This window comes from Microcebus murinus, chromosome 9, assembly GCF_040939455.1.
Source record: "Microcebus murinus isolate Inina chromosome 9, M.murinus_Inina_mat1.0, whole genome shotgun sequence".
NCBI classification, from domain to species: Eukaryota; Metazoa; Chordata; class Mammalia; order Primates; family Cheirogaleidae; genus Microcebus; species Microcebus murinus.
In genome coordinates, this window is record NC_134112.1 from 34,400,574 (window position 1) to 34,426,599 (window position 26,026).

At 34.7% G+C, this 26,026-nt stretch overlaps 1 protein-coding gene across 1 annotated transcript in view; it reads left to right on the forward strand.

Annotated features, from left to right (window-relative positions):
• CRPPA (CDP-L-ribitol pyrophosphorylase A) overlaps positions 1-26,026 on the forward strand; it is a 255,187-nt gene that overhangs the window by 79,477 nt on the left and 149,684 nt on the right. The window contains exons 4-5 of the mRNA XM_020289845.2: positions 3,964-4,068; positions 10,521-10,566. Coding sequence (XP_020145434.2) covers positions 3,964-4,068; positions 10,521-10,566 — 151 coding nt within the window. The remainder of the gene's footprint in view (positions 1-3,963; positions 4,069-10,520; positions 10,567-26,026) is intronic.

Below are 26,026 nucleotides of genomic sequence, written 5' to 3' on the forward strand. Positions count from 1 at the left end.
TTTTGTTCATGCTGGTGGGAATGCAAAATGGTATAGCTGCTTTGGAAGACAGTTTAGCAGTGTCTTATAAAACTAAATTTATTCTTTTTTTTTTTTTTTTTTTTTTTTTTGAGACAGAGTCTCGCTTTGTTGTCCAGGCTAGAGTGAGTGCCGTGGCGTCAGCCTAGCTCACAGCAACCTCAAACTCCTGGGCTTGAGTGATCCTTCTGCCTCAGCCTCCCGAGTAGCTGGGACTACAGGCATGCGCCACCATGCCCGGCTAATTTTTTATATATATATCAGTTGGCCAATTAATTTCTTTCTATTTATAGTAGAGACGAAGTCTTGCTCTTGCTCAGGCTGGTTTTGAACTCCTGACCTTGAGCAATCCGCCCGCCTCGGCCTCCCAAGAGCTAGGATTACAGGCGTGAGCCACAGCGCCCGGCCTAAATTTATTCTTACCATATGATCCAGTGGCTAACATTTCTTGTTATTTACCCAAATGAGTTGAAAACTTATGTCAACTTAAAAACCTGCACGTGAATGTTTATAGCAGCTTTATTCATATAGTGCCAAAACTGGAACCAACCAAGATGTCTTAGTAGCTGAGTATATAAATAAACTAGAATACCAAGACAATGAAATATTATTCACTGCCAAAAAGGAATTAGCTATTAAGTCACCCAGAGACATGGAGGAACCTTAAATGCCTATTACCATGTGAAAGAAGCCAAGTGGCAAAGGCTACTTACTGTGTGATTACAACTATATGACTTTCTTGAAAAGACAAAACCATGGAGACAGTAAAAGGATCAGTGGTTGCAAGGGTTTCAGGAGGAAGAGATGTGTATAGGTGCAATGCAGTGGAATTTTATATACAGTGGTGAAACTAGTCTGTATGATATTACATTGTATATATGTCATTGTACATTTATGAAAACACATAGAATGTATAATACCATGGATGAATTGTAATGTAAACTATGGGCTTTGGGTGATAATGATGTATCAGTGTAGGTTTACACATACGTTGACACATAACACTATGTTGTTAATACACATAACACTGTTGCTTGGTTTTGATTGTAGGAGAGTCAGTATATGAGGTCTTGAGAGTATATAGTAATCTCTGTACCTTCTGTTCCATCATGCTGTGAACTTAAAACTTCTCTAAAAGTCTATTAAAAAACATGGAGGGGAAAAATTAAGAATGCATGAGTACTAAATTCTTTTGAGACCTTGAATGCTAGGAGAAATTCAGATTCTACCCTAAAACTTAATTGATTTTTGGCACATGTGTAACTGTTGGGGCCTGGTGGGACTTGGTGAGTTTTGTAGGTGGGGCTTGTTGACTCTGAGCTTCCCTATAGCATGACTGGGCTGGACTGTGTATTTTGAGGACCTTCAATAACTGACCTTATAGCTTCTGCCTGTGGAGAAGGCTGTTTGACACTGTCTTGGGGGACCAGATTTGAGAAGGCAAATGTTTCTTGGTGTCTGTATATTTCTGATGTGATCAGTGACATCACTATGATCCCCGCACCACCACCAATACTGGATAATAAATGTCAAATATTTTGTGCAATTATTCATTCTTCATTAACTTTGACTAAAAGTACCATCTCACTGGTTGCTTTCTATTGGTTCCATTTGTTCTTTTTCTCACTTTTCTGCATGCCTTTGGATTAATTTAGCACTTTTTATGATTCCATTTTATTTTATTGACTCTTTTAACTTAATTTTTTTTGGGTAGTGATTGCCTGAATTTAGAATATATATCTAATCACAAGCTCAATCAAATAATGTATCACTTCATGAGCACCCAATAGGAGGTCTCTAGAGAGTAGCCTGCAAGTGCTTGTGAACTCCTCTTGTGATTGTGGTTCCCAGAGGTTTTGCATTCTTTCAGTAGCCTCCACTCAGTCTTTAGCAATTTGCTGAGATTTTTTACTTTCTTCTTACCTAACCTGACTCTTGCCTGAGGAGTGTCTCTTCATCTTGTGTTCTGCCATAGTTGAGCCAGTGATTACCAAGGAGAGATGAGGATGCTCTTTCCTTGGAAGCATGTCTTTTCTTATCTATAAAGCCCCTTGGATGTCCTGTGACCTCAGTTCTGATGGGTAAAAAAAGTTATACATCTGTAGTTTGCCTGCTTTTTCTTTTGTTCAGATACGAGCATAATTTATGGCAGTTTTCTATATCCTAGACACAGAAATCCATCAGTGTTCTTGATAAACAAATTTAGACTTTAGTTTTTTATTAAGCATATATTTTTTGAACTTGCTGCTAAAAGATTTCACTGCAAAAAATTATAAACACTCTCATAAATAGTTGTAATATTAGTCTATATAATGAATGACAAGTTCAGGCTAGTCTCTCTGCTAAGATTGCTCAGCCTCCATTTCCTGTGTGTATTTCACACATACTTGACCTGTGGGTTGTCTGTTTCCCTTTGTTGCTAGTGACTGGTATCGCACAGCCTTAATGCAATTTGTAGGCTGTTGCACTCTTGGCTAGTACACTTCATGACCGTGTGAGCATAGCATCAATTATGTTTCACATGACCACCTGAGGTGGGAAGAAGTATTAATAACTGTTCCTGTGGACTCTTCTCAATATGTACTTCTCTGAGCACTTTTAAAGTTATCCAAAATGTCAATATGTTTGCTAGTTTGCCTCTGGAATGAGTCAGGAAAAGAGTCAAGGTTATTGTTAGTCATCTGTGGGATTTAACCATGTATTAAAGAGAACTCTATACATTCATCTCACATACTAATAGATAATACTGTGTAGATACTGGGAATACAAAGTGAAGGAAGGTTTGCCAAGGCTCATCTCAAGGTATTGAATGTAACTACTATTGATAATACTCTGCTAAAAATGAAAATAGCTAGGAAATATGTAGTTCATCAAAATAGATGTTAACTGGGACTCTTTTGATAAGAGCTCTATCTATGTTTGGTTATATTTTCTTCATTAATTCTACAAACCATTACAGTTAGAATTTTGTAACCTTCACTACAATAAAACAGCTTTAGATGCCATATTCAGTCTTTACATGGAAATGCTCTTTCTAAAATGCAAATCTACCAAATGCCTCAAATCTTTGTAACTTTGCATGGCACCTTTTGCCTTGAAGATAATCTCCCTCTTCCAGTCTTATTTAGGTTTTAAGATAGAGATCAGAGACCAATTTCCTCTGATATGTTTTTCCTGATGTTCTCGCATAGGATGAAGTATACCTTTGGACATCCTTCTGTTGCTGCATCGATTACATTCACATAACATGTATAATTTACTTTATATAGCTGGTACTTAATACAGAGCTCAGAGAAAAGATAGACACTCTGTGAATATTATTCAACTGAATTATATTACTGCTTGGTTATTTTGATGGTTCAGCTGTCAATGCTAAAATATATTATCTATGTTTTACTAAATCTCTGAAAGACCTTCACACTTTTTCTTGCAATGAAAAACTGAACTATTTCCATGTTTACAAACAAAATATAAATCATTTAAAGAGGATTTACTGATGTTTTAAATATTAAAATCAAAGAGAACTGTGACCCGCAGGTGTCTTGATACAAATAAAAGATACAGGGTTTGTATTTTATAGGTATATATTTATTGACAGTTCTGATACAGTAGTCTTCAGCTGTCCTTTTAGGCTTTTTTATAAACATGTTTGGAAAGGTAACTTATGAGCAAAGGAAACAAAGTATTATATCTATTTGACATCTGAAACTACTGAGGAAGCTCAAAACTCTTAAGGTTATAATATTCCTATTTACTATTCATTTTGTTATGCTTTTAGGGCATGGAGGGATTATTCTATAACTTAATCTATAGCTGATTAGTGTGAGTTCTCTAGGCTCTTCTCGTCTGTTTGCAATTGATTATGAAATAAAAGGCTTAGTTTTATTTAAAATTGTATTTTAGTTTAACTTTCTGTTTCTTTTTTTTTTTTCCCCCCTATACCAGTGTAGTGACTATGACTTGGAATTTGGAACTGAGTGTTTGCAATTGGCTCTAAAATACTGTCACACTAAAGCCAAACTTGTAGAAGGATCACCTGACCTCTGGAAGGTAAGACGGATGATACTTTGCTAGGGCTCTTCTCTGTGCTGGTCCCTGTGTGTGCGTGTGAGCGCATTTAAAAATGATAGAACACAACGGGAGTTAAAGGAGATTCACTGGGTTTATGGAGCCATCAAAATGTACCATTTATATTGCTTGGCTTCAAGAAAATTCGCTTTGAGATAATTCAAGGAAATTCCATTTTATAGTCCATAAGATTGTTTTATTCACTTTTTCCCTCTATTCTTACTCTCTGTGGATAACCTTTTATTCTGTTCACTCAATGGGGTTAAAGCTACAACTCTGCCTGCAATATTAACATTTCCTTCCAGGCCCTGGGGTGGTTGCTCCAACTTATGTGTGTTGAAAGGGTATCTGCCACAGTTCTGACACGGTGGAGTAGTAGCTGGACCTACCTTCTTCCCCTGACCTCCAGTGAAGAACTGGACTCTCTTTTGTGGCAAGGCCCAACTTTTCTAATGGCAAATTCATTTCTTTTGGAAGGAATGCAGTGATAGTTGCAAACAAGGTCGTAGCATTGTCATACTGCAGCTTCTTTTTGAGGCCAGAGATATTTTAGAGTATGACTCCCCTTTGTTTCATAAAGTAGAGATGAGTTGGATTGAACAATGTTTTCTGAAATAGAATTTGGATTATTTCATAATTTTGAAATAAGTGTTGCTGCTTTTGAAATATTGCTTGTGTTCTTTGGAAATATTTATTAAACATCTTCCAACAACTGAGATAGTAAAGATTCATTCTAACTCTGAGATTATGAGTCCATGTGCATAGTTCCTCATTGATTTGAAAACTGAAAGCCCTATAATTTGATTACGTATTTTACACAGTAACATGATGGGCCTTGCTGTATGCTAAGGTTGTCGCAGACATAATTAAACTATTAAATTCCAAGATTCCAAAATATTGACAGGCTTGGATTATTGCTTGGTGGATAAAACTCCTGCAGTGTTATTGCTCATTTAAGGATATCTAAATGTCTTCAACTGAGCAGGTAAACATTTTATTTGGATTATTCTTTTCTATATATGGCTTATTGCTGTATAAATATTAATTATGATTGTTTTGGCAATTACCAATTAGGGATATTGTTAAAGACCCGAACTCATATCTCTGTAGAATCCCTTTCGACTGTCTGGTAGACTTAATTTTGAAGGCCAAGTAAAAAAGTGGAAACTGAGGCATTTTGTTGCTATTAACATGTCATTGCTCTCTGGCCTCACTTTGACATCTTTGGGGGTGTGATTACTTACCTCTTGTGGGTGTTATGAGCAAGCATCAAGCTTGTAAAGCACTCTGAATTCTATGGATGGAAAGGGAAGCAGTACGTAACTCTTCGAATTTTCTGTTTCACCATCTTCACAAATTTCATTTGTAGGTTTCTTTTTTTCTTTTGTTAAATGCTGGTATTTCACTGTTTTCTCCAGTAAGAGAGTGTTAGTCCTCAGGTCCATCTCGGCTCTCTGTTTCCCTTTTGTGTACAACAAATGTCAATGTACTCTGACATGACTGGCCTTTCCAGGGTGCTTCTCTTGGTTCCACTAGTGAATCACTTCACACATGCTGTTATGGTTTGAACTGTCCCCTAAAATGTGTATTGGAGTCCTAAACTCTGGCACTTGTGAATGTGACCTTATTTGGAAACAAGATGAGGTCATAATATGGAGTAGGGTAGGCCCTAAATCCACATGACTGATGTTGGTGTAAGAATAGGAGAAGAGACCTGAATGCAGGGAAAATGCCATGTGCTGGCTGATGGAGCAGAGATTGCAGGGATGCATCTACAAGTCAAGGAATGCCAAAGATTGCTTGCAATCACCAGAAGCTAGAAAGAGACTGGGAAGGATTCTTCCCCAAAACCTTCAGAGGGAACACGGTCCTGCCCACAACTTGACCTCTAACTTCTAGCTTCCAGAACTGAGAAAGAATAACTTTGTGTTCTTTTAGATCCCTAGTGTGTGGTGCTTTGTCACAGCAGCCCCGAGAAACACATGCCGAGGGGTGACATACTCTTTCAGGCCTAGAGGGATCAGGATCAAACTGGGGCGGAAGCAGAGAGCCTTACTCTTATGAATGAAGTTTGAATCATGTGCCACAAAGGGACCTTGGACTCTAATAAAAGGCCTACAATGCAGTAGATTGGGCAAAATATCTTATAGGTAGTCATTATAAGATTTTTTTTCTGTTGGTATCATATTTTTTCTTTTAAGCAAGGTGAAACTATTTTGAGTGCAAATATTGCAGCTGTTTTCAGGCTCCCTATTTTCTATTTTTGGTCTTTTGTCTACTTTCAATCTTTTTTATATTTTCTGAGCTGATTACTTAGCCCCTTTTGCTAATATTGTTTGATTTGGCTTTAGTACAGGCTTTTACTTAAATTTTGTGATCTTATTTTGCATGACTAGAGAGAGTATTTTAATTGCTGGTTAAATCACACAATAGAATTATGTTTTATATATACAGTAATTCTAAAGATGTTGCTACTAAAAAAAATGAATCTAAGGAAAGTTTTAGTACAGTTATGCTAAGACTGGTACTGGACCCAGGTGGCAGGGCCAAGTACCCTTATTCAGAACGTATTCAGAAACCTGACACAGTGAAAGACACATTTGGACATAATCGAGAGGCACTTCACCACTATAAAACAGTTAGGCAAGGAAGGATTCTGAAATATGAAACAGGATACCTTCTCCTACTCCTCAGAAGTCAAGGAGCTCACTCCACAGTGAAATTTCTGGTGACTGCACTTAGTATTATTTCACTTGCCACCAGAAATTCCAGGAGGACTATTATTTTATATTTTACATACAAATTTTAGTAAAAGTAAATACAAACAGTAAACATTCAGGGTTGATGCCAGCCTTCTTGTGCTAGCTCCTCTGGGATCTGGAGAAAACATCAGTTTTCTTCAAATCACCATGAAGATAGAGAACGTCATCTTAGAAGGACCACAGCACTCCCACCCTCTTCCATAAGAAAGCCCGACACTGAAGAGTAAAGGACTGGCTTCCAGCAATGACCCTCATGCTTCCCTTCGGTAGCTGTGCCTCGGCAGGCCTCGGTAAACGCTCTTATTTTGATGAGATTTCGTCTAGTCTACATAAGAACTTTAATCCCTCTAATTCATAGTTGTACCATATCTTTGGTTCAATATATTTTTAATTATATAGCTTGGTCACTTACTACACTATATAGACTTAATTTGAATAGACTTATTTCTAAATGTCCAAACCATCTTCAAGGCATAAAAGATTTATAGTCAATTATTGAAGAAATTCAACAACTGTATTCTATTGTCTGAATAATTCAGAAGGAGTTTCTGAAATGTTTGTATCGTTGCTACTATTGGATTAGATGACTTTTGAGGATTCCTTTTCATGAGGACTACATTTTTTAGATTCAAGTATTTTAGCATCTTTGTTTAAAAACAAAAGAAACAAAATAGTCTTTATTTAGTTTTGTAACCTCAAAAGTACAATGTGGTGACATTGTTTCTTTTGAGAGGTTTTCATACAGTTATCCAATCTCAAGAAAATATTTTCTAGATGTACATAATGAAATGGAAAACATTCCAAAGATCTATATAGTAACATTGTATATCTTTAAAATGTAAGCTTTTCTGGCTTTTTCTAATTATTGGAGTTACATATTATCTTGTGAGGGGAAAAGTGAGAGAACATTAAGTGTAGTCTCATATAAGCTGGTGGCCAACTGGGATTGGCTCTGTTCTCAGTAAAAGGACTGTTTTACTGTTTTGTGTCTCACTCAGCACACAAAGAGAAACAAAATATAGGTGTGCTAGTCTCTGTCAGAGTATATCTTGAAGTAGCTCAGAGAAATCTGGCCTAGGACTTGAGAAGACAATTATGTCTGTAGCGCTGAGCTTCAGGTTTTTCTTCTATTGAATTTTTTTTTTTTTTTTAGCTAAACACGTTACTCAGATGAAATATTGCATAGAAGCTCAATTGAACAACATGGACAAAAATTGAGCTGAACTAGGTATCAGATGTTGAGTTAGAGTTTCACCTGCACAAACACCTTTACTGTTTTTCAGGTGGCCCCTGAGGCTGTAGTGAGCACAGTTTGAAAACAAGTCAATTAGACATTTGCTTCTATCACTATAGGATTGATTTTCTTTTTTAAAGTAATTATTTTCCACAATAGAGTATTGTGCAAGGTCAAAGAAAGACTACAGATCATGCTGACAGAACAAAATCACTTCAAAACTGATTGTTTAGGGTATTTTTCCCAATTAAAAAAAGGAAAGAACAACCCATATTACTGTAAAAGTTAAATGGAAAAATTGAATAACTCATCAATTCACAATTACAACATTTTCCAGTAATATTCCCTTTGAAGTAGTTAGTTGTTTTATTTAGGGGAAAAAGGCTATTCTTAAGAAGATACTTTAAAAGTTTGTAAGAAATATTTTCAGTAGTTTATTTTTATTAAATCAGTATTTGAGAAGTATAGTTGAGGTATGTAGAAGATGTTAAAAATCAAAAAAGCCTTAAACTGTGTATAGTAGGTATACACAGCTTATAGGGAAAAGGAGATCATAAATTTGAGTCTTTCTTGTTATTCAGTTAAGTATTTAATATAAGAGGAGAAAAAAACCTTTGGGTTTTTTATCATAAAAATGTATTTTATTCATAAAACTGAGTACAATGTGAAAATTAAGTCTTATAGGTATTCTAGAAACGTCATTTTAGTATTTGGAATAATTTTTCTATAAATTCATAAATCCATCATGAATTATATGAAAAAAGGTACTTTCATAATTATTTTAACTTAAAATGCATTTATCCCTTGAAATAGGAGGGAGTAGAAAATGAATTATGATAATTAGTCATCTTCCCCTTGGTTTCTCTTCTGAGTTTACCCTCCACAGCAGACAATTGTTATAAGAAAAACATTTTCATTTACATTGCAAATATTAATAAGGCCTGATTTCAGATATCTAGTTAATTGGGTATTTTCAAGAAAAGAATTAAAAATTAATTTTACTTTTATAAAAATAAAATTCTCAACTAATGTAGTCTCTATATGTTAAGGATTTTTATTCACTCCTTTCATTATTCTCAGCACTTAAAACAGGGCATAGAATATAGTACTTATTCAATATTTGTTTTAATGAATGAATGAGATCAGTATCTTTTATGTGATAAAATGCATCACATGAACCTTTAAATGTCTGTTTTTTAATCACTTTTTCTCCAGATAGTAGAAATGCATATTATTATCAGTAACTATAGTAGGTATAGTACTGGGAATCACTAGTTTTGGTTGCCATGTGCTTGTTGTATAGATTATATAGTGTTTGACTTTTGATTTCATTAGATTGAGTTGCTTGAGCACCTTTCTGTCTGTGTTACCAAGTTACCTGCCACTTTAATTCTGGATAGTAAGGTGTAGCTTTGGTACAGGATTTACCTGCCAGGATAATGGTATAGCAGAGGAATCTATTTTTCATAGAAGTGCACTATGTTCAGCCCACTTGTGCTGAACAAAGTTTCTGTAGAAATCCAGTAATGAGATAATCTAGAGGAAAAAAGTTCAATTTTATAGGTGTGGTAAGGTATTAATATGGTGAGCATTTCTCAAAATGAATTTTTAGACCATCTGTATCATAGTCATCTGGGTGCTTGAATGTAGGTTCTATTACCTTATAAGTACTTATTGATAAGCTATTTTGTTAGTCACCCCATCTTTCAGCTCTGTGATATAGGAGAACTAATTCTGCAATGCACTTACATGTTCTGTACTTGAGCTCACTGGATGGGGTCTGGGAAGTATCTGCCATACACAGACACATACCATGGCAAGGAGCAGATTACAAGGAGCAGATTACGATTACAAGGAGGCTGTGTGTTTTTAAGGAAAGGTCATCATTGTTCTTAGGCACACATTGGTGCCCTGTACGCTTTCTATTGGAGCCGTGTTTTAATAAAATCTTACAAGGCAAATCTTATGTGGATAGATACAGATAATACTCAATTCAGAAGGCAGTCCCTCTTAATGTGAATTCATCTTTGAGAATTATCTCATTTCAACTGAGAAGGCAACTTGGTGATTGTTGTACAGAGATTTCTTCCCTCCATCTTTTCCTTCCTTCTAATATAAAACTTATTATTAAATAGTAATATTAATGCTTTTATTTGACCACTACCACATTTTCTTTGCTTATAATCCTTAAGTTATATTAAGGTTTCAGTAACCACTGACACATAACAATTTATTCAAAGATTTAAAAACAAATCTTCAATGATTTGTAGGAATAGTTTTTTTAATGGGAATTTGCTGATGCAATTCTAATTCAGAAATTGTCAGTATTATGTGTTTATAGTTTCTTCAAAATTAGGAATTTCCTTGGGGGCATTATTTTATTGCTTTCACATTCCTTCCTGCTCTGTTAAGTCTAATGAGGTTTATCTGTCCTTTAGGTGACCTACAAACGAGATCTGTATGCGGCTGAATCGATTATTAAGGGTATGTTTGGCCTTGTGGCTGTCAGTTCCTGTGTTTCAAAAATGTAAGCCAGTTCAGAATTTCTCATGACAGTTTAAATCCCAGCAATCTCAGAAGTATAAATGCCTGTAGGCCAACAAGATCTCTGATTTGTATTTTGAAAACAATTACATTTTATTTTGTTTGCTGCTTGTGAAATATCACTTATTATGATATAACCTTGGTCTTAATTTTTATGGAGGAAATACTTTATTAACTTGAGGAAGAGTATGGGACATTGGTACTATTTGAAAGGAAACAGTGAAAACTGATATTTTAATAAATTTGTAAAGGTCTTATCTAATTTTTACTGTTAAGAAAACTGCCTCTTCTTAACACTGTCGTTATCAGTACATTAGATAGCGTCTCCCATATGAGAAACATTGTCTTCCCAAATTAGAGAAATTTGACTGGATGGGAGGATTTTTTCATTTCTTTTTGGTTCTGACAATGACTACAATTCTGTTCTGTAATTTTGGATATCACATGTGTGATAACTCACTTTTATATCTCTAACTTTTATATCTCTAAGATCCTAGCTGGACAAGGTAGTTTTATTTAATAATCGAGTGTTATTGTGCTTAACACCGTGCTAGGAATGTAATTAAGATGAACAAGGGACATTCATATTGGCATTTTAGACCAGATAATTCTATGCCCTGGGCACTGTTTTCTGTATTTTCTGGTTGTTTAGCCGCATATCTGACCTCCACTCAACAGATACCAGAAACACCCATTCCTCTTTACCCTCTCCCCAGTTGAGACAATCAAAGATGTCTTCTGATATTGCCAAATGTCCTCTAGGAGACAAAATTGCCCCTGATGGAGGACCAGTGTTTTTAAGTATATAGGCCTACCAAGATTGGAGGTGTTCACTCTAATCAAGTATAGTGCTTTACAATATTTTAGTAACTGATTTCTTTGAAAATAGATTTTGGATAGAACTGTGTGCTTAGGTTTTGAATGAGAGGTAAACTTCTAAATTCAAACTTTTATTGAAGTAGAAAAAGGTACGGAATCTAAATTTTGAATGCATCAATATATTTTAAAGTGTTGGGAAAACCTATTTTATAATCAATTGGCTTCACATTCAGAAAATTGAAATCTTTTATTTGATAAAGACACTATATTTGCAGTTTACCTTGAAGTAAAGGGTCCTTCATGCATATTTTGTTTCAGACCATTAAGGTATTTATGCATCTGTGTATATAAACAAATGCATACATCAAAATGTTGACCTATGTTTAAATATCAACCAAGCAATGCGTAATCTATACTCTGGAGAAGTTTGGCTAAACCATGGTGTGGTTGATTACTTTCTTAACACAAGGAAATATAAAACTCAGGTTGGTTTCTTTACCAAGTATTTTCCCGTATTACCTAGGAAAAATGGAAATGATCTGTTTTGTGACCAAGTTGCAAGTGGTCCAACTGAATTGGAATACTTTGCATATATATTATCAGAGCAGGCTTCTTGCAGTGTAAAGGCTACATGTTAAGTGTAATTGCAGGGACCATGACTTTAGAAATTGTTTGCAGAGAAATTGTTATTCTTATAAGAAATTGTTATTCTTCTATTAACCTATCTAATAGGTTCTAGTATGCTACATTTATTTTTAATGTATTGAAAAACTGTTCTTTCATTCTTAAGGAAAATAATCTGACTAGTCTGGTGTAAACAGCTGATTTAGATCAATAAGCTCCACAAGTTTCCTTATCCTATAGGATTTGTATTTCTCCTGATTTCCCAGGAGATTCTGCTGTTGCTGGTACACTGCTGTCACCACTGCTCTGTGGCCTTCCTACTCTGTGTGTGTGCCTTTAGACCAGCAGCATTGCCATTACCTGAGTACTTGAAAGTAGAATCTTTGTCTCACCCTATTCAATCAGAATCTGTATTTTAATAAGAACTCTGGCTGGGTAGCTTATAGGTTAAATTCCAGAAGCATTCCTCTGGGCTGCTCCTCAGTCTTTTGTAAGTCATTTCTTTCCAAATAGTATTTTTATTGCATTAAGAGCTTGAAGTCTAATTATGCTCTACCAGCTCCAAATGCTTGTTTGTTCACCTGAGATTACCCCTTCCCTTCATGACTTGTACTGAGTACTATCTCTGATGGTAGAAATATCTCTCTGGGCATAGGAAAAAGAAAACTTGGATTTTAAAAAAATAAATTCCAAAATGTAATATGGTATATAGTACCTTAATATTATATTTACCTGTTTGTCTGTTCTTAGTGTATTAATCAGGGTTTTCCAAAGAAACAGAACCACCTAGATAGAGATACATGGAAAGATTTATTATGAGGAATTGGCTCACATGATTATGGAGGGTGAGTCCCATGATCTGCTGTCTGCAAGCTGGAGGCCCAGGAAAGCTGGTGGTGCCGTTTCAGTCCAAATGCAAAGGTCTGAGAACCAAGGGGAGTCAGTGATATTAAGTCCCACTCTGAGCCTAAGTACCAGGGGCGCCAATGTCTGATGCCAGGAAGTCCCAGTTCCAGAAGAGAGAACCTTCGCCCTTCTCTGCTTTGTTCTATTCAGGCCCGCAATGGATCAGATGATGCCTGCACCCATTGGTGAGGGGAAGGTATTCAATTGCTTGTCTCCTCTGGAAACACCCTCATAGACACACCCAGAAATAATGTTTTACCAGCTGTTTGGGCATAACTTAACCCAGTCAAGACATATAAGATAAACATGACATATGACATATAAGATAAACCGTCACACTACTAAATGTTCAAATTATTTTCCTATTATATTGCATTTATTGGACATAGTGCTGGGCATTGTTTGAAGCATTTTATGTATATTATCTCTTTATCTCTTCAAGAAATCAGTGATGTAATTAATTTTATTGTTTCCATATTGTAGGACAATCAAAGGTTCTAAAGTTAATACTGACTTGAGAAGGACAGAAAATCCTTAACTGCAAGTCTATGCCTTAGGCAATTTACCTCTTTCATTATGTATCTATTTGACCTTATTTTTCCCCTTAAGTAGAGATTGTTCAGATTTGCTTGTCTGAAACCCTTGGGCTACATGTGTTTTAGAGTTTGGAATACTTTGTACTTCAGAAGCTGCTGTAGTATGTCATATATATCACATCATTGGGAATCTTACCACAAAATGAAACTTATGCATAAATGTTTGTACTCAATGCAATAATGAAGACTGTAGAGCTTCTAGCTAGTTGAAGTTCAGGACTGATTTTGCCACCAAATTTATATATGAAAACAATGGTTTATTTTAGTTTTAAGAACTCTTTGGTTTCACCATTGCCTAAAACATGGTATGAACATGTTTTAGATTATTATTCAGTGAATGTGGGAAGAAGTCTGTTTTCTTGGAATCCTCTAACATTGAGTTGAGTTAAACTATATGATGTGTTAATGGGTGCAGCTAAATTTTTTTCTCAGAGTTTAAGGCCTTTAAGTTATGGGAATTTATGGCCCTTCCCTCCCGTCTTAGCACTTTACCTGCTTACAACAGGTGAATATTGGGATCCGTTATGTCTATCCCTACATCATATCTTCTTTCTTCTCTTTTTAAACATAGAAACGGTATAATACTTGAGTATTCTTTTGTCAATGTTTAAAACCAGGACTTGGAGCACATAGCACTCATGCCAGGTGCCTTATGATATCTCATTTAGTCTTTAATATTGTAAAGTAGATATTATTGCTCCCATTTTGCAGGTGGGAAAACTAAAATTTAGGTTAGATAACTTCCTCTGATTTGCACAGTAAGAGCAAGATCCGCTATTTAACTGCAGATTTCCATTGTCCTTAAGTTTGCCTTTACTCTGGGACATGACCATTTTGTACCTCTGAATCATGCAGCTACTTGTGCTGTCTACTAAAGTGGATACTGGATTCAGTAGCTCTCTTGGTGAGTAAATAGTGGTTTCTGAAGTTCAGCCTACCTACCTAGGATTCCTTTAGGTTGAAAACTGGACCTTTAGCAGGCCTAATGAGGAATGGTCATACAATTAACACATAAGATTTTATCTCCCAGTGGTTACCTAAGCACACAATATAGTTTTGCATGGAGTGGTATGTTGCTGCCATCATAGGGAGGTGAAAAGTGTATAATATTGTAATGACAGATTTTTAGACATGCCCAGAGAAAGACTAAAAATAAAAATTCGATATCAGAGTAATAGTTTGGATTGATTTTTGAGTACTGTTTAATTTTTCTTTTTTGTTGATTCTAGTAGTTTAATGGTCATTATCTAGACATAAAAGTTTTTCTTCTCATGTTGTCATATGAGTGCTCTTTGTATTTTGCAATTTTTCCTTCCTGAGCTGTTTTTTCTCTTGAATACCAATTATTGCTGGTCAGCAAATCATATTCTGATGTAACCATTGTCTCATTTAGTTTTTCCAGACTCTATAAAACATTTCTAGGATAAATATCATGTCTTGCAAGAGTGCTTTATACTCTAAATTTACTTGTCACCAGAACAGCATGTGTATTTTAGTACGTCTTAATTTATGTTCAAGTCAACATCTTTGGCTTTGTATGGGAATTTTGGTGATGGCAAAAATAATCTTTCTTCACTGGTATTCAACTTATGTGTGCTAACTTCAGGGAAGCTTTTGACTAAAATCTCTAAATTGTGGCATGCAGCAAGTCTGCAAATCTGATTTTTATTTTGTATTATGCATTTTTTATTAAGCTTAATTTACTTTAGCATCAATATGTTTGCATGGATTTCCATTTATCATACATTATTTGATAATAGGAAACATGTTTAGAAAGAAAGTGCTACTTTCATTTGTCTTTTACACAATTGAATTACAAACTTATTGTTATAACTATATAAAGCAAAGCATTCTTAATTCCTTTTTCTAAGTTAGAGAGTTGGATTTGCTCTTTTTCAGGCTTCTACTCTGAGTGAAATTTAAATCAAACTATTCTAGAGAGTAGTGTGATTAACTGGCACTACAAGATGCTATACTGGCTGATAAGTTTGGAAACATCCACTTAACAAAGAGATATTGCACTTTTGTCCCATAGTGGGTTGAGCCCACCAAAGCCTGTGTATTAAAGTGGTAACAGATGCCAGTGGTAACATACTTTGTGTAGATTTACATAAGCCACAAAAACAATCTCAACCTACACTTGATTTAATATGCTAACCATGTAAGTATCAATATTCTAAGATTTTCTTTAAAAAGTCCCTATGGAATTTCTAAATAAAAGAGCACATTTACATTCTTTACCACCAGTCCTTCATCAACTTTTTAATATATTCAATTTTCTGTCCGAAAAGCATTTTAAAAATAATTTCATTTTTCTTGGTTATAGTAGTACAAACACCAGTAAGCTTGTGCTATAAAACTGCCTCATGGTGCCTCTTTTCATATGGTGGTTTATATAAAAATGTAAAAATAAAATAGTTAAAGTTGAAAATCATTTCAGTTTTAACTGACTTTAGTTAAAATTAGTATTAATGTTCATTTACAAATCCATGTCTTTTTCTAGTCGTTATGTAAGGTTTTCTATTTGTTAAGCATTTATTTTAATGGAAATTGACTTTTTCTGAAATACAGCATCTCTTAGTTGCTCAGAAGTTTACATTTTATTCAGAAAATGTTTTCTTGAACATAAGTGGTACAAGTGGATTTTTTTCAAAAAGTTTTTAGAAACTGTCAAGCTATAAACCCTCATGCCTGCTTTTTTGGTATAGTTTCTGAAAAAACTGTATGGTAGGGAAACAATTGAATTCTTTTGTGTTTATACATTGAAAGTAGCTGAATATACTTCTAAATTGGCTCTGAAAGGAATAAAATAAAATCACATGTGAATAAATTAGGTTCAGCATTACTGAGAATTCGGAAGACTGTGTTGGAGTGTGTTTTATGCATATAGAGAAACCAGTGCCTTAATTTTTTAGTGATCCCTTAACATTTTTACTTGAAAATCATGGTATTTTTAAGGGCAATATTATTTTGAATTTTTTGGATCAAGTTGAAAAGATGAGGAACTTTAAATCAGGTTTTCTACATCTGTAACTGGATAGTGTTTTGCGTCTGTGGTATATCCTCATCAGGTTTTTCTTGTTAAATACCCAGTGGTGACACCATTTATGTTATTAGCCATGTTTTTGGACAATGCAAAGTGACAGCAAGGATTTATATAGTAACCTTAATTTTTTGTGTCTGGCTTTTGAGTGATACTTAATTTTCTAAATTTTCACATTAATATCATAACTTTGTACATAATCGTTTTTGTTCTTCATTCTCTTGAAAATAGTACTATGATTGTATCTTCTGTGAATCTGTAAGAACATTTGCGTCAAGCTTTAATTAGTGAGAATAGGGAGGCTGTAATATGTTGTTTTAAGAGCATTTGGTTTCCTTGGACTCTTATTGTAAAAATGATATAAATTGGAAAGTTCAGTATTTGGGTCAAGATTAGAGAAAGTAGAGTTCACTTGTTTGTTTAATTTTGTAATTTCCTTAATTTGTATCAGTGAAATGGTAATTTAAGCATAGACAAGTAAATCTGTCAATTTCAAAAAGTTTGAAGGTCATAGCGAGGTATTAAGCAACTAGCTAAATAAGACTTGATAACAGACAAAAGCCAGCTACTTATACTTCACTCTGATGTAGGTGGGTTTTTTTAAAAAAAACACCAAACCCCCTACCAAAACACAAACGACATTTATGCTCAAAGCAGTAGTACACTTTGTAATGTTCTCATGAGTCACTAACGTTAAAAACGTTGCATTTCTTTCAAATTTATTTCTCTTCACTAACTGAGAATATATACTTTGAAAAGCAAAAAAAAGAAATACAGTATCATTTACCTAGAAAACAGTAATACGCTTGCTTATACTGCTTACACGTAGAAGCGTGTGCAAGAGACAAGATGTCACATGCCTGCTTCTTTTAGTTCTAATGTAGGAAACTTCATCCTGTATTCAGTGACTCATTTAAAAATGCGGTTAAGATCTGATAATATAAAACATCTTTTAAAAAATATCTGCCTATGTACAATTGCCCTCCAGTTGAAACAGGCACAGTTAGCAATAGAGCGAGTTTATCAGAAGACCACTTCGACCTTTAACATGGTTACATGTAGTTTTCTTGCAAATCTTTATTTGCTGTGCCCGTTGTCCGCTTGTCCTATAGTCATGGATTTTTGGCTATTTTTTCTCTATTTGCTGCCTGCCTTCCCCCTTTCTGTTACAATAGCTTCCTCGTTCCAGGTGTTTAGACAAATCTTAAGTATTCTATATAGATGAACTTGGGGACACCAAGGCTTAATAGTGGTGATTCTGTTTAATATCACTGCAAAATCTTTCACGTGAGATAGAAAATAGACTCTGATACTGACTTTTGATTCAAGGAACTCAACAGGAGAATTGGAAGATCCTATACTCACTTTGAACAGATTAGAGTTTGAAACATCTTTTGGAAATGACTATTTTTGGATCTGATACACTTACATAAGAACACTAAAACTGACTCGAGGTCAGTATAGTGGACAATGAGGCTTAATGGAAGAAGTCCATGGTGTTCGTTGTTTTTAAGAAAATTGAGGGCAGACTTCTGAATATTTGGCCTGCTTAATGGAGCTATAATCTTATTTGGGTTTATTTATCTTTCTTCCATGATAGTTGAAAGTTTCTTGTAAAATACAAACACCATCCTGATTGCTCATGAATCCCTAGTGATGATTAATTGATAGAGGTGTATGTCTAGGTATTCTTGTTTCTCATTAATGTGTCAGTGAGTCTATGTCATATGGTAAAGAAGAAGCCATGCATATTAGAAATTTTACATATTACTATTTTGTGAAATTAAATGAAAAGGCTTTCAACTACATCTATTTTCTAATGTTTTATAGAAGACCATATACTTTATATATACTAAGAGATCCAATGTTCAAGGAAAATAGGAAGTTTTAAAAGATGAGAATGTTACAAATTAGATTTTGGCCTCCTTCATAAGCTTTCAGATTTATACATTATTACTCTTAAAATTATGGAGAATTTTAGTTAAAAATAACACTGGAATGGCCAGGCGCGGTGGCTCACGCCTGTAATCCTAGCACTTTGGGAGGCCGAGGCGGGCGGATTGCTCAAGGTCAGGAGTTCGAAACCAGCCTGAGCGAGACCCCGTCTCTACTAAAAATAGAAAGAAATTAATTGACCAACTAAAAATATATATACAAAAAATTAGCCGGGCATGGTGGCGCATGCCTGTAGTCCCAGCTACTCGGGAGGCTGAGGCAGTAGGATCGATGAGCCCCGGAGATTGAGGTTGCTGTGAGCCAGGCTGACGCCACGGCACTCACTCTAGCCTGGGCAACAAAGTGAGACTCTGTCTCAAAAAAAAAAAAAAAAAAAAAAATAACACTGGAATTGAACATTTATGAAAAACCACATTGTGTATATGTTGCTAAACTATGTGTTCTAACCAAAAGTGGCTACATTTTAGATTGCAAAGATCAGTAAGCCAGGGATTCAAAAAGCCTGGAAAAATTGTGTTGCATTTACAGCTTGATTAAAACTTGAGAGAATTTCAAAGGATAGATGGAGCTTCATATAGTCAAACTTTTTACATTGTCCAGCCTCATTGTGGTTTTGATTTACATTTCTCTAATGATTAAGGATGTTGACCATCTTTCATGTGCTTAATGGCCATTTGTATACCTTCTTTGGAGAAATTTTTATTCAAGTCCTTTGTCTACTTTTGAATTAGGTCTTTTTTTGTTTTGACTTTTAGGAATTCTCTATTTATTCTGGACATCAATCCTTTATCAAGTATATGATTTTCAAATGTTTTCTTCCATTCTGTGGTTGCCTTTTTACCACATTGGTGTCTTTGGATACACAATTTTAAATTTTCATTAAGTCCAATTTGTCTACTTTTGTTGTTATTGTTACTGTTATTTGTGCCTTTGGTATCATATCTAAGAAATCACTGCCAAATCCAGTGTCAAGAAGTTTGCAGTATGTATTCTTCTAAAAGTTTTATAGTTGTAAGCCTCACATTTTGTTCTTTGAGCATTTTGAGTAAACTTTTGCATATAGTGTTGAGTAAGGGTCTAAATTCATTCTTTTGCTTATGGCTATCCAGTGTTCCCAGCACCATTTGTTGAAGACTGTCCTTTCTTTCCCCATTGAATGGTCTTTTTTTGTTGTTCTGTTTTGAGGAGAAGGAAAGAGGAGTTTATTAGGCAACAAATGAGGAGGTTGGCAGACTCCTGTCTTGAAGTACAAATGTCTTCGAATGGTCTTGACAACTGTGTCAAAATACATTTGACCACATAGGTGAGGATTTATTTTGGGGCTCTCTATGCCATACCATTAGTCTATATGTCTGTATTTATGCCAATACTATACTGTTTTGATTACTGTAGTTTTGTGTTAACTTTTAAAATCAAAGATTTAGAGTCCTTCTAGTTTGTTCTTCTTTTTCAAAATTGTTTTGGCTATTCTTAGATCCCTTTAGATTTCATATGGATTTTAGGATGGGTTTTTCTATTTCTGCAAATAACGTCATTGAGATTTTGATAGGGGTTACATTGAATTTGTATTAATAGATCACTTTGTGTAACAGTTGAATGCCCCTTATCTAAAATGCTTGGTACCAGAAGTGTTTTGGATTTTGGATATTTTCAGAATTTGGAATATTTGCATTATCCTTTTTGGTTGAACATCCCTGATCTTCAACCAAGTCTCTCACTCCCTCAGTAAATTCTTTACTAAGTATTTTGTGTCAGTACTATTATAAATGAAATTGTTTTTATAATTTTTTTCAGACTGTTCCTCACTAGTATATAGCAATGCAACTTATTTTTGTTTGTTGACTTTGTATTTTGCTTTGCTGAACTGATTTATTCTAACATGTCTGTATTTTTGTGTGGAATCTTTAGAGTTTTTTTGCATACCAGGTCATATCATCTGTGAATGGAGATAATTTTACTTTTTCCTTTTTTAGTTGGATGTGTTTTATTTCTTTTTCTTGCCTAATTGTTCTGGCTAGAATTTCCAGTACTGTGTTGTGCATAAGCAGTGAGTAAGCATCCTTCTCTTGTTTCTGATCTTAGAGAAGCTTTCAGTCTTTTACAAAATACTAGCAAACCAATTCTGCAGTGTATTAACAGAATCATACACCATGAGCAAGTGGGATTTCTCCTGGAATGCACAGCGGATTACTCAACGTATGAAAATTGATCAATGTAATACACCTTTAACAGACTGAAGGAAAAAAACCTACATGAACATCTCAGTTGATGCAGAAAAAGTATTTGACAAAATTTACCACCCATTCATGATAAAAATATTTAATAAACTAGTAATAGAAACTACTTCAACATAGTAGAAATCATATATGGAAAACCCATGATGAACATCACACTCATCTGCTTTTTACTTACTGGATGCTAATATCTTTTTAACTATCTGTTAGTAACATTGTACTGATCAATTAGAATTGAAAGCACATTCTAAGGAGCTTTCAGCTTTCTAAAGTATGTTAAAACTATTTGTTAATAAAATTACCATTTCCCTTATTTCATTTTCTTAGTAGTTTTTCTCTTAACTTTAAAAAGTTCTGGCTGGGCATGGCAGCTCACGCCTGTAATCCTGGCGCTGTGGAAGGCCGAGGTGGGCAAGATCGTTTGAGCTCAGGAGTTCAAGATCAGCCTGAACAAGAGCGAGACCCCATCTCTACCAAAAGGAGAAAAAATTAGCTGGACATAGTGCTGCATGCCTGTAGTCCCAGCTACTCAGGAGGCTGAGGCAGGAGGATTGCTTGAGCCCCAGAGTTTGAGGTTGCTGTGGGCTGGGCTGAAACCATGGCACTCTAGCCGGGGCAACAGAATCAGACTGTGTCTCAAAAAATAAAAAAATAAAATAAAATAAAAATTAAAAAGTTCCTCCATTGTTTTAATAGTGTTTTGTAGATCTTTATGTATCCTTATATGAGACCTTATAGAAGTATGGATGAAAAGACTAGTTATATTCAGATTTTTTTAAACCTCTTATCAAATTACAGATACAGAAATCCAAACCAAACAAACTTACATCTTGGAGAGTAATGCACATACCTGTGTACTATCACTTAGATCAAAGATAGAATTTTGCCACCCACTGCAGAAGCCCTATCCTAATACTTTTACCCAATTATAAACTATGCTCTTCTCAAAAGTAACAGCTATTCAAATTTTATAGCAATCTCCTCACATTTCTTAAGAGCTCTATTACATACATATATATATTCCTAGTCACTGTAGTTTAGATGTGATAATATTTTTTAAAGAAATGACATTTTAATTCTCATTTACATCTTCCTGTACCTTTATTTTTCTTACACTTTGCCTTTTGCTGAACCCAGCCCATTTGACCTATAGGTGTTGTCCTATTTTGAATTTTGATGAGTGCATATGCATGCATGGTGCAGTTTTGTATATTGCTATGTCTCTCTGTTCTCTACAGTGGCAGCTGGAACTTGAAGCTTTATCAGATTCAGTTTCATCTTTTTGGCAAAACTGCAGATGGTATGCCTTTTTATCATACGGCACCTTATCTTGCTTATCTTTTATTTTGTGATGATAGCAGCCATTGATATTTAATGCCTAGATTTGTTAGTACATTGGGAATAGTACAAATTGTGATGTTCTAATTCTATTCATTGGTTTTCATATATTAGTTGGACTATTTCATAAATGTTTTTGTTTATCTACAATTTACGCAGGAAGTGTAAATGCTTGGGCATTTTTCTTTTAGTTTTCAAGTGAATGAATTGGTTTTCTATCATCCTCTATAGTTATTGATTAGTGTGTGTGTATAAAGATAAATATCTCATGAGTTTTGAGGATAATTACAATTCAATATTAATCTATATTTTAGTTCTTTCTCATTGAGAATGTTGGTTCTCAAAGATGCAGTGAGTAATAGAATATTCCATAATTATTCAGTTGTTTTATTCAACCATACAATCTTACTAGCATCAAAGCAATACTACTAACCAACATTATTTTAGTAAAGAGTTAATTTTTCTACATATCTATTGCCATTCACTTTCCCATCCTATTTTTTGTTTATGCTATACTTATATAGCCATTATAGATTATACAGCCATTATGTAATGTAGTCTATTTTAACCCTTATGTAGTTTTATGAGTAGCTATATGTTCTATGCTATCTCTCCTCCTTACATTTATGACTCTAGACTTCTGTCTGAAGCTTGAGCTCTAGTCTATTTCTCAGAAAAGATTAATGGGAAAATTATTTCCAAATTCATGTTGATAACTGCTTGTGAGGTTTGTACTTCAAAGTCAGTTTTGCTGATATAAAATCTTTGGCTCTTGTTTTTCTCTTGAATGTCTTAAGTATGTTTCTCCATTTCCTTTTTGTATAAAGTCTGATTATTATTTCATCATATGCCCTTAATATGTTTCTATTCTTTTTGTTTAGGTGACCAAAGGAATGTTTTTTCTTTAAAGTCCAGTAATTTTGCTAGAAAATGCCTTGGAATTGGTTTTTACTGGTAGACATTTGCAGTATGTTATATGTAATATACACTTTATATAAATAGGAATTTTAGAAAGATTTTTTTGAACCATAATTTTTAGTATTCTCTTCACCTTGGTTTGTTATGCATTTGGATCATCTTTCTCTAATGTCAATATTTGCCACTTTCTATTGAGTTATTTTAATCTTTTTTCATTTTTTATTTAAATTTTTATTTTTACATTTTTTTCTCACAAAATATTATCTGTTAATGTTTATACTGTGTCACTCCTAGCTTAGTCTTTACTTCTGAAATCTTTTAATTCTTTCCCTAATCCTCTCACCTAATTTGAGTTTTTCTAAGTCTAAATTATATTGTTCTTTTATGTCTTGTTGAAGTAGTAGGTTAGAGTTCTGTTCGATTCTATGGACACACATTTTTGGTATTCCCCCATTCTGTGTAAAGGTGTTATTCTGCTTATTATAACAGAATAACAGTTTTGTGTGGTGTTTGATACTTTTTTCGTTATTCACTTTTATAAGAAGTTAATTTTATTGAACTTTGTTAGGAACACAATTTTTAAGGCAACTCAAGGAACTCCCTCTTCTGTTTAGCTTATACTATCTGCAAATACGGCAGGTCAATTGTAAGATTCCCTGGCCCTGTTTCCATCTTCCACTTTAATAAATACCTTTTTTTCATTTTATTTTTTATGTCCTTTGTAGTGTTTATTCTACTTCAAATTTCTCTTTTAGTGGGATTCTGTGCTAGGAGCGAACTCTGGTGTGCAATATTGAGAATATACAATCTCTTCAACTCTAACCAAGTGTTCTTCATATTAACTCCACAGAAAGTTATGTGAGTGGGTAAAACCTCTCTAGAAGTTGGCCTGCTTAGATTTTCAGGGAAGGTCTGTTGGCTAATTAGAGGTTATTCTATTTTTTTTTTTTAATTTCAGCATATTATGGGGGTACAAATTTTAAGGTTTCAAATAATGCCCTTGCCCTCCCTCCCCCCACAAGTCTGAGCTTCAATCATGACCATCCCCCAGATGGTGCACATCCTACTCATTATGTTTGAATATACTCGCCCCTCCCCCTTCCCACCCAACCAATACCCAATTAATGTAGTTCCTTAGGTGTTGCTCAGTTAATACCAGTTTGCTGGTGAGTATATGTGGTGCTTGTTTTTCCATTCTTGGGATACTTCACTTAGAAGTATGGGTTCCAGCTCTATCCAGGAAAATACAATATGTGCTATTATCACCATTGTTTCTTAGAGTTGAATAGTACTCCATGGTATACATATACCACATTTTATTAATCCACTCATGAATGGATGGGCACTTGGGTTGTTTCCACAGCTTTGCAATTATGAATTGTGCTGCTATAAACATTCAAGTGCAGGAGTCTTTTTTGTAGAGTGTCATTGGATCTTTTGGATAGATGCCCAGTAATGGGATTGCTGGATCAAATGGTAGATCCACTTATATCACTTTAAGGTATCTCCATATTGCTTTCCACAGAGGTTGAACTAGTTTGCAGTCCTATCAGCAGTGTAGGAGTGTTCCTATCTCTCCTCATCCACACCAACATTTGTTGTTTTGTGACATTTTGATAAAGGCCATTCTTACTGCAAATAAGTGATATCTCACTGTAGTTTTGATTGCATTTCCCTGATGATTAGAGATGTTGAGCATTTTTTCATATGATTGTTAGCCATTATTCTGTCTTCTTTAGAAAAGGTTCTGTTCAAGTCCTTTGCCCACTTTTTGATAGGGTTGTTTGATTTTTTTCTTGCTGATTTTTGTGACTTCTAGGTAGATTCTAGTTATCAGCCCCTTATCAGATGTGTAGGATGTGAAAATTTTCTCCCATTCTGTAGGTTGTCTGTTTACTTTCATGACTACTTCTTTGGCTGTGCAGAAGCTTTTTAGTTTGATCATATTTCATTTATTTATTTTTGTTGCTGCTGTGATTGCCTTTGGGGTCTTCTTCATAAACTCTTTGCCTAGGCCGATGTCTAGGAGAGTGTTTCTAACATTTTCCTCTAGAATTCTAATAGTTTCATACCTTAGGTTTAAGTCTGTTATCCAGCGTGAGTTGATTTTTGTGAGAGGTGAAAGGTGTGGGTCCTGCTTTAGCCTTCTACAAGTAGCTATCCAGTTTTCCCAGCACCATTTATTGAAAAGGGATTCTTTTCCCCAGCGTATGTTTTTGTCTGCTTTGTCGAAGATTAGATGTCTATATGAGGATGGTTTTATATCAGGGTTCTCACATCTGTACCACTGGTCCATATTCCTATATTTGTGCCAATACCAGATTGATTTAATTACTACAGCTTTGTAGTATAGTATGATATCTGGCATATTAATACCTCCCATTTTGTTTTTGTTGCCTAGAATTGCTTTTGATATGTGGGGTCTTCTCTGGTTCCAAACGAAGCGTAAAATTATTTTTTCCGTATCTGTGAAGAATGATGTTGGGATTTTAATAGGTATTGCATTGAATCTGTAGATCAGTTTGGGTAGTATAGACATTTTAATGATGTTGAGTTAGCCGACCCACGAGCATGGTATGGATTTCCATCTGTGTATATCCTCTGCTATTTCCTTCCTCAGTGTTTCATAGCTCTCCCTATAGAGGTCATTTACCTCCATGGTTAAGTATATTCCTAGGTACTTTATTTTCTTTGTTGCTATTGTGAAGGGTATTGAGTCTTTAATTTGGTTCTCAATTAGATTGTTGTTGGCGTATATGAATGCCTCTGATTTCTGTGTATTGATTTTGTATACAGAAGCAAAAACAAAGACCACATGATTCTTTCCATAGATGCAGAAAAAGCTTTTGACAAAATTCAACACCCTTTCATGATAAGAACACTTAATAAAATAGGCATAGAAGGGACATACCTAAAAATGATACAAGCCATATATGACAGACCCGTAGCCAACATCATACTGAACG